This window comes from Megalobrama amblycephala, linkage group LG4 (assembly GCF_018812025.1).
Source record: "Megalobrama amblycephala isolate DHTTF-2021 linkage group LG4, ASM1881202v1, whole genome shotgun sequence".
In the NCBI taxonomy this organism is placed as follows: Eukaryota; Metazoa; Chordata; class Actinopteri; order Cypriniformes; family Xenocyprididae; genus Megalobrama; species Megalobrama amblycephala.
The window spans coordinates 24,488,197-24,502,254 of record NC_063047.1 but is presented as its reverse complement, the minus strand read 5'-3'; the positions used below and the strand labels follow the sequence as shown (position 1 = coordinate 24,502,254).

The 14,058-nt window shown below is 37.0% G+C and overlaps 1 protein-coding gene across 6 annotated transcripts in view; it reads left to right on the top strand.

The window, feature by feature from the left end:
- Nucleotides 1-14,058, top strand: part of dab2ipb (DAB2 interacting protein b) — a 179,479-nt gene that overhangs the window by 38,985 nt on the left and 126,436 nt on the right. For 4 of the 6 annotated variants that reach the window (XM_048188492.1, XM_048188491.1, XM_048188494.1 and 1 more), the window contains one exon: nt 4,095-4,221. In XM_048188492.1, coding sequence (XP_048044449.1) covers nt 4,095-4,221 — 127 coding nt within the window. Of the gene's footprint in view, nt 1-4,094; nt 4,222-9,038; nt 9,189-14,058 lie in introns of those variants that run through there. The other 2 variants (XM_048188493.1, XM_048188497.1) reach the window with 2 other exon arrangements.

Below are 14,058 nucleotides of genomic sequence, written 5' to 3'. Positions count from 1 at the left end.
TCTTGGGACGTGAACTAGAGACAAAGGAGTTAATAATATTGAGAAGACACTCTTCTGCTACAAGTGAGTATGGGATGTAATAACGATACATTTTAGCTCTTCCTGTTGTATAATTGTAAAGCACAACAAATATACTTAGGGGTGGATAATTGAGCCTGAATCAGAAGATGCTGTCAAAGGTTGTACATTTTATAATTGTATTTTTGATGCTTTCAATATTATCAGTGAAGAAATTTACTACTACTAAACTGTGATGGAATATTCAGCTCAGGTGATATCTGTTTATTTGTTAATCTAGCCACTATACTAAATAAAACCTTGGATTGTTTTGGTTATTTGGTTATTGGTTATTTTTGGTTATTTTCTATGAGTTAGCAGAGATGCTCGGCCTTTGCAGCTTTTAGATCCTTTTTATAATACATTGTTGTCTTTTTATGAAATTTACTGTATGGGGAAACAAAAACGACCTCAGCTTTGCTTTAAATTTTTAATACAAAATGTTACAAAATGGTGTAGGTAAATACTAGCTATTGATGTATGTGTTTATGTGTGTGTACTTGGGGACAAATTTGTACACAGAAGTAAGCTAAATCTGATACTTTTTTTTTTTTTTTTTTTTTTTTTTTGGAATGTCCTCTTTTGTAAAAACAGTATAAAAACAATTTAAATTTTTGTTTATGGTGTGGGTTAGGTTTTAGTATTTATAACTAGCTGTGTATAAAACGTTTTATTTTTATAAGGTTTTCTGTTAAGGTATATTAGTACCTTAGTATATTAGGGTTATTTTATAGTATTTTTTAACTAGCTGTGTGCTATAATATATGACAAGCCCTTTAGTACTGTATGTTGTTCTATTTAATTCAGATCACTCTCAAGTACAGGTCAAGAAAATAATCAGCTTACAAGCTGGTGCTAATATAACAAGTAATGATATGAATCAAATTTCACTCACTTCATGTATTTAGTATTTGGAAATGATCACAGTCATGAAACTAAAATGTCAGTGGTATTAGTTTGGACTGTTAGTTAAACCAGATTGCTGTGGCTGAAATTGAATGTGGACTGTTTCTTGAGGGCAAATTCATGGTTGGCAATAACAATAAAAGCACACTAGCACAGACTCGAGAGAATGCACATTCAGAGAGTTTGGTTTTAACTCCATGAGGGTGGAATGTGTGCTGGAAACATGATTCTGGGAAGGTAAGCAAGGTCATATTGACATTCAGAGTTACCCAGATCTTACACTGAATTCCCCAGAGTTAAGCTCTCTCTTCCTCCTTCTCCTTCTGTCTTCCTCTCAAAATCATCTCCTTTTTTGACACCATCTTCTTCACTTGCCAATAGTGAGTGAACTGAGTATTCTGGCTATAAATATTTATCACTGTCCATGAAATTATATTTTGCATTATTTTTCAATATTATTTTATTTGTATTGAAAATATATTTTTGTCCTTATGATGATCTTTACCTGTTTTTTTTTTTGTTTTGTTTTTTGCATGAGTATGGCATTATATATGAAATAACAATATTCATATTCAGTAAGTGAATAATATAGTCATAATATAGTCATATTCTGTCCATCTGTGTGCCTGTTCTATTGGACAGTTGTGGCCTAATGGTTATCCCCCACACCATTAGAGTGTCAGACTTGTAACCTGAAGGTTATGGGTTCGATTCTCAATACTGGCAGGAAACGATTGAGGTGCCCTTGAACAAGGCACCTAACCCCTAATTGCTCCCTGGGTGCTGCAGTGAATGGCTGCCCACTGCCCCTGGTGTGTGTCTCCACTGTTTGTGTTCACTACTCACTGCTCCTAATGTGTATGCGCACTAACTTGGATGGGTTAAATGGCCAGGGACAAATTTCAAGTATGGGTTACCATTACCTGGCCTTCACTTCACTTCACTTCACTTCACTTCACTTCACTTCGCTTCACTTCACTGCATTCAATCACGCATTGGGGGTCTGAAAGCCAACTATCCAACAACTCCAATCCTTATTGGCTGGCGACAGCCTATGACATGGTGCGACCCGGAAGTATAAAAGGAGCGCCTGGAGAAACGGTTAGTATCTTTTTCGTCTTTCGGGTCTGTTCTGTCTGATCGTGACTATATCAACTCCGGTAAGGGATTCTTTAATATGCCTTACAAACATTAGAGAGTTCAAGTGTTCAAGTGTTCATCCCTGTCCCAGGTTTTGACACTTGATATATACATTTCTGGGCGGTTTCTGTCTGGAGAGGAGCGTGCAAAGACAGTGCTTGAGGGCGCTGTCTGTGTGTTTGTCTGTTGTTTACTCTGAGCGTCTCCCTATCGGGACGCTCCGTTCTCGTTCGGCACTCTCCTCAAGGGAAGAGGTGTCTGCATCTGTGCCTGGTGATTCTGGACCCGTTTGTGCTGAGGCAAAACGGCGGCTGCAATCATAGGGCTCGCAGGTGAGCTTGTTGGGAAGTTTGAGAAAGTTGTATTCTCTCTCAGCTTCCCCTGGGCTGACGAGGATGAGTTGTTGGGTGATGATGACGTCCGTGTATGACGTCATCGCTTCCGGCAGCGAGCGCTCCTTTGGCTGCTGTGTATGCGGAGCTGCTGGTGTTTTTGGGACGCGCTTTTTGGCAGGCTGCAGCTGCCGTGAGAGCGCGTTAGGAAAGGGGCCATGCGCGAACGGCTCGACGAAAGGCGGTTCCTTTCTTTCCGTGAACGTTGCAGCTCCCATAAACTTTCCATTCCTTCCTGATCTCCGCGTTTGAGATCAGGAGGGCATGGAAAAATTCAGATTTGTATCTGAGCCCAGACAGACGGAAGGAGGAAGAAGTGAGAGTGAGATGGGTGATTAATTGTAAACACCATTTGTAATCGATTCCCCAGCTACATAAGGGCAATTTATATCTACCTTCTCCTCTTCTTCTTTCACCTCCTATATATATATATAATATATATATATGTGTGTAGCATGTTGGAGTTCAGTTATGTACTCCTCTTGCTTTGAGACTAAAAAGGTGCTTTTTCTGAGTGCTCTTCCGAGTGGCTGACCTCTCAGGGGTGAGTTTTTGTGCTTAAACCTTACTGAGGTTTGGTTTTAACTACATTAGCCTCCTTGAGTCTGGGTTTCTACTCTAGTTGAGCTAAATAGCTACCTAGTATCTAGGTTGGTTCTATTTTTGCTCCTAGAACCCTAATGGCCACCAGACTAACGCCGTGTGTCTTAAAGGTTTTAGGCCTTCTGGCCGCCTTTTTTGAACATGCTAGCGTATGTTGTAGTGTATCCTCTTACTAGAGAGCTATCAGTATCCTACTGAATACACTTCTGGTTGGCCAGGGCCCCAGGTGATAATTTAACCTCCTTATGGTTTGGTTCCCTGGCCACATTCCCTTTAAGGGACCACTTTTCCTCGGAAAAGTTGGTCCCAGATGCCTTTAGCGGCCTTGGTAGGCTTTCTACGGAAGGCCTCTTTGAGGCTCAGCTTGGGCTGTTGGCCGTAGGGAATGCTGTCACTGACAGCCTTTGTGTGACCCGAGGGTGAGTTGCTATCTGGCGTTTCATTCGAAACTGCTTGACGTTTGTCTAGCCATTTTTTGGCATGCACTCTCCTTAAGCATGGTGGCGTGGGTATATCGTTCCCTAATGCGTGATTGAATGCAGAGTTGAACTTCCCTTCGAAAGGGAACGTCTCAGGATACGTAACCATAGTTCCCTGAAAACAGGGAATGAGACTCTGCGTTACCCTTCCATGCTTCGGGGCTGCATGCTGAACAGTCCCTCAAGACGAAAAGATATTGACTGTTTCTCCTTTTATACTTCCGGGTCGCACCATGTCATAGGCTGTCGCCGGCCAATAAGGATTGGAGTTGTTGGATAGTTGGCTTTCAGACACTGGGTCATGTTTGACGTTCCCCAATGCATGATTGAGTCTCGTTCCCTGTTCTCAGGGAACTATGGTTACATACGTAACCTGAGACGAATTTGTGTCTTGCTTAATCTGATTGTCTGTCTGATTTGAATTTCTTAAAATTAAATATATTAATCATGAGATGAGAAGCAGCCAAATATGTACTCAATTGTGTCTTTGTTTCTCTTTTATGTGTCCCATTCTCAGATACACCCTCTGCTTCTACAGGGGAACAGGACTGACACCTGCAAATCCAGACTGCTGCGTCGCACCATCAGTGTTCCTGTGGAGACGCAGTTCCCGGAATTTCAATGTCATCTCTCAGTGGACAACAGTGAGTGCACTACTATTAACCTACATGTTTATAACACAGTTAAAAAAAAAAGGTCTATCTAGGGTCTCCTATGGAATTTAATCATTTTGATTGTAGTTTTCCAGTTATGTTCGGGTCTTAAATTATTTCATCTGCTAGAATTAACTATTTGTACATCCAAAAATATATTTTTCAGTAATCTTGAATAACTAACGAAGTTGGAAAAGCATATCCTATTGATAAAACCATCATTACTTATTTTATTAATCATAATTATAAGGCATTGGTCCAATTTTCCCTTTTTTTTAGTCACAAACTATCTTTTATATATATTTGCAAAGACAAACACATTTGCTGTTTACTGAAAAGAGCAAATATTTACAGTAGGAGTTGTACTTGTTACAGACCATGCTACAGTAGTGACAATTTTTTTTTTTTCCCCCAAAGAAGTTATTCTCGCTACCTTACACACAGTTACTTGCGGCTTGTCATTTTTATTGAGGCCAGCAGGGGAGGATGTTGGCTGCAATATTCTGTTCTTCTGGCAAAGCATATTTCTGTCAGTGTTGTGTTCTTACAGTTCTGACTAGCTTTTATACTCATTATGTATTTTTTTTTTTAACTACTTTTTTATATGATGTTTGCATACTTTATTTGCTGATGTTGTTTTGTAGAATTAGACTGGTCTACCAATGAATGTTGTATTTGTCCCATGTATATGATGCTGCAAAATGGGTTCTGTCAAATTTACTTTTTAAGTCACCCTTTTAGGGTGTATTGGGTGGTTGAACACTGACTAGTGAGTCAGAACTCACTAGTTAAAAAGGCTTATAGATCGACCAAATCATGTTTGTTTTAACCAGAAAACATTGGAAGTCTATGAGATGTCCTCACAAATATAGTGAAACAAATGTGTCTATGTGTGTGTTATGTACATTTTCAGATTGTGGTTTATAGCTATGCTGGACATACAAGTATTTCAATTTATTAATAAGGTTTAATAAGACAGCGACACAGCTGAGCTTCAAGCAAGTGGACTATTGATTTCATAGATGAATGCAAATTTTGCAACCGATAACCAGGCTTTTACAGTTTTTGTAACACAAGTAAGTAAGTAAGTTGTACATTTTCAAACTCTTAGTACAAAAAATCCAAAATGATCAAACTTGTAACACAGCTAGTCATTCTTTTAAAACCTAACCTCATGCTTTCATTCTAGTTGTACATATTTTCATTCTACATAATCACTGTTTCAAAACACAAGATCATTGTGATATTTAATGAGAACATTTGGTTTAATAATAGAAACACAACAGTATGATCTTCTTTTAGTTTAGTATTTTTATCAGTTAATTCAATAGCAAACAATGCAAGATACATGTTTCAAATCACCCTTATTGCTGAAATAATTACAATAATAACAGATGCCACATTAGAAAATACACTTACAGTACAGTCCAAAAGTTTGGAACCACTAAGATTTTTAATGTTTTTAAAAGAAGTTTCGTCTGCTCACCAATGCTACATTTATTTAATTCAAAATACAGTAAAAAACAGTAATATTGTGAAATATTATTACAATTTAAAATAACTGTTTTCTATTTGAATATATTTCACAAAGTAATTTATTCCTGTGATGGCAAAGCTGAATTTTCAGCATCATTACTCCAGTCTTCAGTGTCACATGATCCTTCAGAAATCATTCTAATATGCTGATCTGCTGCTCAAGAAACATTTAATGTGTACAATATTTTTTTTTTTCAGGATTATTTGATGAATAGAAAGTTCAAAAGAACAGTGTTTATCTGAAATCTAATCTTTTGTAACATTATAAATGTCTTTACTGCCACTTTTGATTGATTTAATGCATCCTTGCTGAATAAAAGTATTAATTTCTTTAATTTCTTTAAAAAAAAATAAAAATAAAAATTCTTACTGACCCCAAACTTTTGAACGGTAGTGTATAATGCTACAGAAGCTTTGTATTTCAGATAAATGCTGTTCTTTTGAACTTTCTATTCATCAAGGAATCCTGAAAAAAAAAGTACACAACTGTTTTCAACATTGAAAATAATCATAAATGTTTATTGAGCAGCAAATCAGCATATTAGAATGATTTCTGAAGGATCATGTGACACTGAAGACTGGAGTAACGATGCTGAAAATTCAGCTTTGCATCACAGGAATAAATTACTTTGTCAAATATATTTAAATAGTACACAGTTATTTTAAATTGTAATAATATTTCACAATATTACTGTTTTTTACTGTTTTTTTAATTAAATAAATGTAGCCTTGGTGAGCAGACGAAACTTCTTTTAAAAACATTAAAAATCTTAGTGGTTCCAAACTTTTGGACTGTACTGTACATTACTTCAATCACATAATTGGCATAAAATCCATAATGTTTGTAATTTATCTATTATCTAAAAGTATCTACTCAATTTGATATCAAAAGGTATTGTTAAGTTATGAAATGGCCATGAGGTTTTTTGCTGCCAAAACAGTAAATGTTCTCACTGTGCCATATAACTTAATCTATATTGTTGTTGACCTTTATTAGGGTATAAGTGCTAATAATGTGTCAGTCTCTACCCCTACTCTTAAACCTATCCATCACAGAAAACATTCTGCATTTTTACATTTTTAATAAAACATTGTTTAGTATGTGTTTAAAGTTTTTAAATCATGAAATGCCCTCATGTTTATGTCAAAATAGTGTCCTCATAAATTTACATTTACATTTACATTTATTCATTTGGCAGACGCTTTTATCCAAAGCGACTTACAAGTGAGGAATACAACAAGCGAGTCGTCATGACGAGGCAAATAGACAAGAAGTGCTCATAATACAAGTTATAGGCAGTGCTCAGATTATCCTAAACTACAATAGAGAGGGATTAGAGGAAGTGAAAGGATAGGAATTAGTATTTTTTTTTTTTTTAAGATGAGGTTAAGTGCTCACGAAATCAAACAAATCATAAAACAAACACACACGCACACACGCGCACACACACACACACACACACACACACAGTTTGAACATAGTTGTTATAATCTAAAATAAATCACTTAAAATGTAAAAAGAATTCGTTACTTTGGGTTATCCGTGTCGGAAATTGCAAACAAATAGAAACTATTAATAGAAACTATAAGTAGAAACTATATCTATAGAATCTGTTTTTAGGTGTACCAAATGATTAACCATTAAGATCAGTTGGATTTAAATAATAGACAAATCTATTAAACTGAATGAAAGGAGATGCAAATGAAAAGTTTGAGAGTATAAGCTTTATAAAAGGCAGTTACTGTGAATGAAACATTTATATACTGTAGATGAAACACTTTTGTGTAGTAAAAAAAAGGATACTTTGTGATTTTGTGTATTGTACAAACACAATTGAAAATATGCTGAAATGTTTGAAAAAAGTGCACATATGATGATCTGTTGTGATTATTTTTCTAAGAGTTTTGAAAATTTACCAATTGCTAGTGTAAATTGCACCAAAGCAATTAAAAAAAAACTGCAAAGACTACTCAACTACTCATACGACTCTATTCCAGTATGCCCTGCTTTTAATCACTGTGCTGTTTTTGTTTTGTTTGACAGACATTTAGATTTTAAGACTTTTTAACTTTGTCATTTGTTTTTAAACTCAAAGACTTTCATCTTAATATTATCCTGATCATTTATTTATTCATGTATTTATTTATTTACATATTTACTTACATACTTTTTACTTACTCGCTTGCTTGCTTGCTTACTTACCACACTTGGTTATGGGTTATGGGGACCACATAGGATATTTTATTTTAGTGTTATTAATCTATGATCCGATTTATAACTGTATTTTCAGTTTTTGTATGTGTGTGTCTTGTGTGCCCCACCCCATACTGGATAACTGTTTGAAGATAAAAGCGAAACTGAAGTAAATCTCATAGCTCACTTTTGCTCCCCCTGAGAACTACAGCACCTTCTGTTTGATGTCTTGCACCAGAGGGCGAGGGCAGAAACAACTTCACTAGCTTGATTCATAAACATCCGAACTTTTCCTGTGGGGTCCAAGAGCAGAAAGCATGTACTGTACATCAACACTACAATTTAAAAACACATGTACTCATCAGAGAGGCTTTAAAACAAATCCCTTAAATACCTAATAATAGTAATGTCAACTTCTCTTTGAGTTTCTTAGTGTAATATATTCTCGGTTGGCTAACACAGCTTCTGCACAATGCTGGGCACTGACATGTCAAAATGCCTTTAAATCATTATTAGTGAATGTAGCTTGTTAACCTCACAGGCAAACATCAGAGTGAGGCATAATTTATAAAGCTGTTGTCCTATTGCTCATTCAGGTTTATCATGTTTTCAGGATGTTTTACAAAATAATGCTAAACTAATGGCTCGTTGAAATAGACTGACAGTATGCTAGTCGCTCATACAGACTAATGTGGCAGTGTGCAGTTTGATATATAGTATACTGTATATCACAGGGAATTTTTAGAAAGAGATCATAGTGCATTATTGCATTATTGCTGTCACCTTTTACAGTGTAGTGTTTGTTACATGACTGGTATTCATTACTGATATTAATTCATTCTGTGAAGAGTCTACAGTGTTAGTAAAATATGCAGGCTTGTGAAAAGTATTGTTACTGATACTGTGTCTTTAAGAAGCATGTGAGAAGTAGGAGCAAAAGAGAGAACGCAACTTACAGGAATAGTCGATCTGCATGTGTACCACAATGCGTCCATTCTGTCTCTTTCTCTCTCTGTCTCTCTTTCTGGAGCAGTAGACAAACACAGAACAGAAGTTGGGGCACAGAGTGGTTCTCTACGCATAGAGTGAAGGGAGCACCTCTTCTATCTCTCTCTCTCTCCTCTCCATCAGTCTCCTTTCAGCACAGTTTTTCAGTGGTTGGACAGCAGTTCAGCACTCTGTGAAGTTATGGAGTCTGAGACGAGCCCTGAGTCGGAGGGTCAGTCCGGTAAGTGCTTGAGGAGAAAAGATGCTCTTGGCACTTGCCTCCTCAGTATTGGTGGACTGGAGATGGATTGTTGGCAGTGTGTTTAAAATGCTGTAAGAGTACATGCATGAGTTTGTATATCTAGTCTCAGCCTTAGACGGCACGCCTACGGACCACCCGCAGTCCATTCACTGAGCGTCTGATGCATATTGCACAGAAAACTGGAAAACACTTGTAAAGTTTGCCAAATTAGTGGCTTCACAATCTTTGAAACTGTCACAGTTGTGTTGAAAGCACTTACCTGTAGTTGCTCGTAAATGAGAGATCCTTGAGCAGAACTGTGTTCCGCTATGTTTCTGAGTTTATTTTAATGTAATCCGTAATACTTTTAGTCCGAAAATTGTAGTCGAATGTCTGTCTATCTGTCCGTCTGTCCGTCCGTCCGTCCTTTTCCATGTTGGTCTATAATTGTGGTGTAATACATTTTATGTAAACCCAGTGCTAAAAAAAAGGAAATAAATAAAAACCCTGTTGTTGATGGCATTACATGTCCATCAGCTAGTCTATTCCTGTCTAAGTGGGTGTTTTCTGACCAAAATAAGCTGCAATGTGAAGCAGACTTTAGTCAAAAGTTTGCCTATGACTAGATGTGTGTCTGTCTTTACAATGATCATTGCCAAAGATTTACTGAAGATATTTTTGTAGTTCAAGCAGGTAGCAGGTATTTTTTTGGACTTTCTCTGTCCATCTGCACTAGGCTTTATAGTTATATTTTCTGATTTTACTTTATTGTATAATGTTTCTTGAAGGAGTGTATGTGTGAGTTGTGGGTGACTGGAGTGTGTTCTGCAAACTTGATTATGTTAGAGCGTGTAAGGGAGTTTCACATTTTAAAGGAATTGTGTTTCTCTGAATTGTGTGTCTCTTGTGGCATTAGTTTGTGGAGAGAAGGATAGAGTAGATGTGTCTGTGTGTGGGGGAGAGAGAGAGAGAGAGAGAGAGAGAGAGAGAGTGTGAGTGAGCAGGACAGGACAGGAGGTTGACTTATGTACACAAATAAATCTCTCTTTCTTTCTCCTCTCCCTCACATTCTTGGTCTTCTTTTCCACTCACACATTTCAATTTCACTTGTCGGGGCTCTCTAAAACCTAATGATTAAATTATTATTTGAGTATTTTTCCATTGTCTGTATGCGCAGAGAGTATAGTGCAGGTCTGATCGTCAGAGAAGGAGCTCTGGAAGAATGTGGTTAGCTGAATGAGTCAACTGCCAAAGTATTTCAGGGAAACAGGACGTTCAGGATCCAACTGGGTCGATACGCTGGACAGAGAGAGATGGAGATATTGCAAAGAAAGCTAGCGACCTGAGCATTGAAGAAAGCGTGGGCTGAAACGTCTGCTCGCTGGTCTGTTTTTAAGACGCTTTGCACATTTTTCACCTTTTTTCACATGCATAAGTAAAATTAAAGATACATTCTTGATAGATCTTTTTTGGTCTGATTGCATTTTTTTTCAATGTGTGGGCAACTTTGGCTACTTAAAGAAACCTAGCAAGAAAGACGAAGTAAGCCCTGCCAATGGAACCCAAATCCATGACACAGTAGTTGAGCCCAACATCTGTCTTAAACGCAGGCCAAACCTCAAAATATCCCAGAATAGCCCCAAATAACACGGTACAACTGCCCTGCCCCTGCAGAGTGGATGCCCTCCCATAATCCTCTGTCATGGAAATATATCACTACCCATGTGATTTAACTAATTCATAGACAGAATTTTTGATGTACCCATAATCAGTTAGTGTCATGAAGAACGTTTGTAATTTAACAGCCGAATGAAGGAATTAAAAGCTTTAGGATCCGATGAAGGTCTGGCGTTTCGCATCATAATTGGATGAGAGATGCACTTATAGTTATAGATAAATCAATTTATATAAGCAGAGCAAAAACAGCTCAGAATGCTCATATCTGTGTATCTAAACCAATTACAGAAGTTAAAGAAAGAAAACATTTTATGAAAACAGGGCTGGATTCTTTCTTGGCATTTGGTGTATCTTGAGTTATCTGCTGCAGAGATGAAGTGGAGGACTATCTCTAATGTAGTGCGCATTCAGACGAGAGGATGAGAGAGTAATTAAAGATAAGAGACAGTGTGCGACAAGGGCAATGAAAAGGATAGACATCATTTGGATACTTCTCTCCCCTGCCACTCCAGGGAATCTAATCTTTTTTTCTGTTTTTTTCACTAGTGTATGTTAGCAGGGTGCTAATTTCATGCTTTACCATCTGATTCTGAACCGACAGGGGCTTATTTAATCCTTGCATTGTTTTAAAGTTTAGAGATTCCTATATTCCTTTGAGGCATGATGAAAAGTCCCTAAAACCCCCCTTAACTGTGGTAAAATCACTGAGTGGCTTATTGCTTTTAAAGAATGGCAATGACTGCAATAAAGATACCAAATTATCAGGTTTAAGAAACTATTTCTTAGATCTGAGCCTTAAAAATGACTTTTGTTGGTGTCCTAATGTTTACAGTTCGATTCAGTCATTATGTCAGGTTACAGTTATTACATATTTTGTATTTAATTAAACCAGATATTACCACATGAACACGTTTTTAGGTTACCTGACTGAAAATATGTAAATATATAATAATACAAATAAGTTGTTTTAAATCAATTCAGCATATTGTAGAATTCTGCTAATGTGTGGTCACAGTTGTATTGTTGTAGTCGGCTGCTGCTCGGCCAAAAAGCTGCGCTTCAACATGCGACTAGAATAGAGCCAACGATGTGGAATACACAGAAAAACTAAGCCGACTGATACTCAAAAATGGCCTGACATTGCCCGATCGGCTTGGTGTGTACCAGCCTTAAGGAAGGTTTGTCTGAAATGAAGCAGTCTTGGCTCCACAGCGGTTGTCAGGAAGTTGCTGAGCAAATGCCATAGTGAAATTATCTGCTTAAGACTGTAATTAAACAATTAAACCCAATTAGCTTCTCTGTGCAGAATCAGCTCAGTGAGTGTTTGGCTTATGTATAGATCAGTTGAAGACCCCAAGAAATCACTTAATGAGCGCAGTTTGCTTTCCTGTGTTGATGCATGTCTATTAAAAACAATAGTTTGAGCTTAAATATCGAGGGGCTCACACCTTTAGTTATCACAGTCATCACAGACATAATCCAAGATTTGCTACTTGCTAGTCAGCTGTAGTTATTGTTAGTGGGAGGGACATTCTCATTCTAGATGGCAGTTGATTGGATAAACCTGTGAGTGCAGGATGAGTCATCGATATTTAGCATGTTTTCTTGAAGAGAATGACAAAATGTTTAATGGAAATATCTTATGTGTTACACTACAGAGTACGCTAGCTTCAAAGCTAATGAAAGTGGAGTAAATGCAACAAAACTGCAACGTCATGGGGTCTTTAAAGCATTTTGGGAGAGAGTAGAGAGAGAAAGTCATTTCTTGTGAGGAAGAACACCGAATCCCTGGCCCTCATTGAGATGGAAATAGGTCTGTTTGTCGTCCTACTTCACTCTTCCTTTTCTTTGAGTAGGAGAGGAGAGGAGAGAGCAAGTGGAGCAGGAGAGGGAGGGAGTGTGGGGGATTACTACAGTTTTTCACGAAGTGATAAACAAGAGAATCTCTCAGTCATTCTCTCTGAGTCACTTCTGGCCTCTGGGAACTGCATACATGTCTACTTTGACTGGAGGGGACTCTCTAATTATTAGACCAAAGACAAAAGAGTATGTGTATGCACGCTCCCATCTTACTGAATATCTTGTGGGAAGAATGTCTCTATATTATCTTTTGTCTTTTGGGTGTTTATATGTGAGAAAGTTTTATGCTTCGTCTCTAGAGTTGCTCAAAGGGGGGTTTCATTACAGAAGCCCATGAGAACAGTAAGGGAACAGATCAAGTTTGATGTTCTATCCTTCAGCTTTTGCTAGCGCCTTATTAAGACTCTCGGGGATCCTTTGCCACCATCTGCCTGTCCAGCAGCAATGTCTTTGTATGTGAGCCAAGTATGCTGGTATTTGAAACTTTCAGTTATTTTTATGTGTCCATATGTCTATCTTTGTGTGTTGTATGTAAGTGTGCATATTTGCATATGCTGCGTGCATTTGTATTCCGAGCATTTGAAGATCAACCTCAAAAATCTGTGTGAAACAAAACTTTTGCGATGTTGCTTAGTAATAAGCTGATAGAGTGAGAGAGAGAGAGTGAAAGGGTGAGAAAAAGAGGGGTTTAATCAACACTTCTCTGCTTGAATATGGCAGTGCTATCTCATTCCTCTTCAGAAACAAATCTAATCTTGGTCTGGGCAACCTTCCATATATGCAAAGCAGTTTTCATTTCTGGAGAATAACAAACTCAAATATGGGATCCGATTGCATAGAATATTGATGCCGGTGCTCCAAAATAATCAAAATGCATTTTTAATTGGTGATTGTAAGTTTACTTCAGTATGAAGTACACTTTTCAAATAAATGAGAAGTCATATCTGATGTATCTGTTTATGATGAATATGGATTCTTAATGGATAATTGGAAGGGTTCTCTTTCGATATGAGTTTAGCACGTTTGTATTTATTTATGTAATAATTATAATATTGAACACATAAAAGTTGTGAGTAAGCAGTACTACTATTTTTTTTTTTTTCTAGTATCTTTGCAATCTTGTTTTTATTATTTATTTATATATATATATATATATATATATATATATATATATATATATATATATATATAAATAATTTTAATTTTTTTATTGTATCATTGCTGCTGATTGTCAATAAGTCCTTGTTATTATGTTCCTATTATGTCTTTATCTTGAAGCTGGATGATGCATGGCTTTTAATTGGTTTATTGAAGAATTGTGTTTGGAGTAATT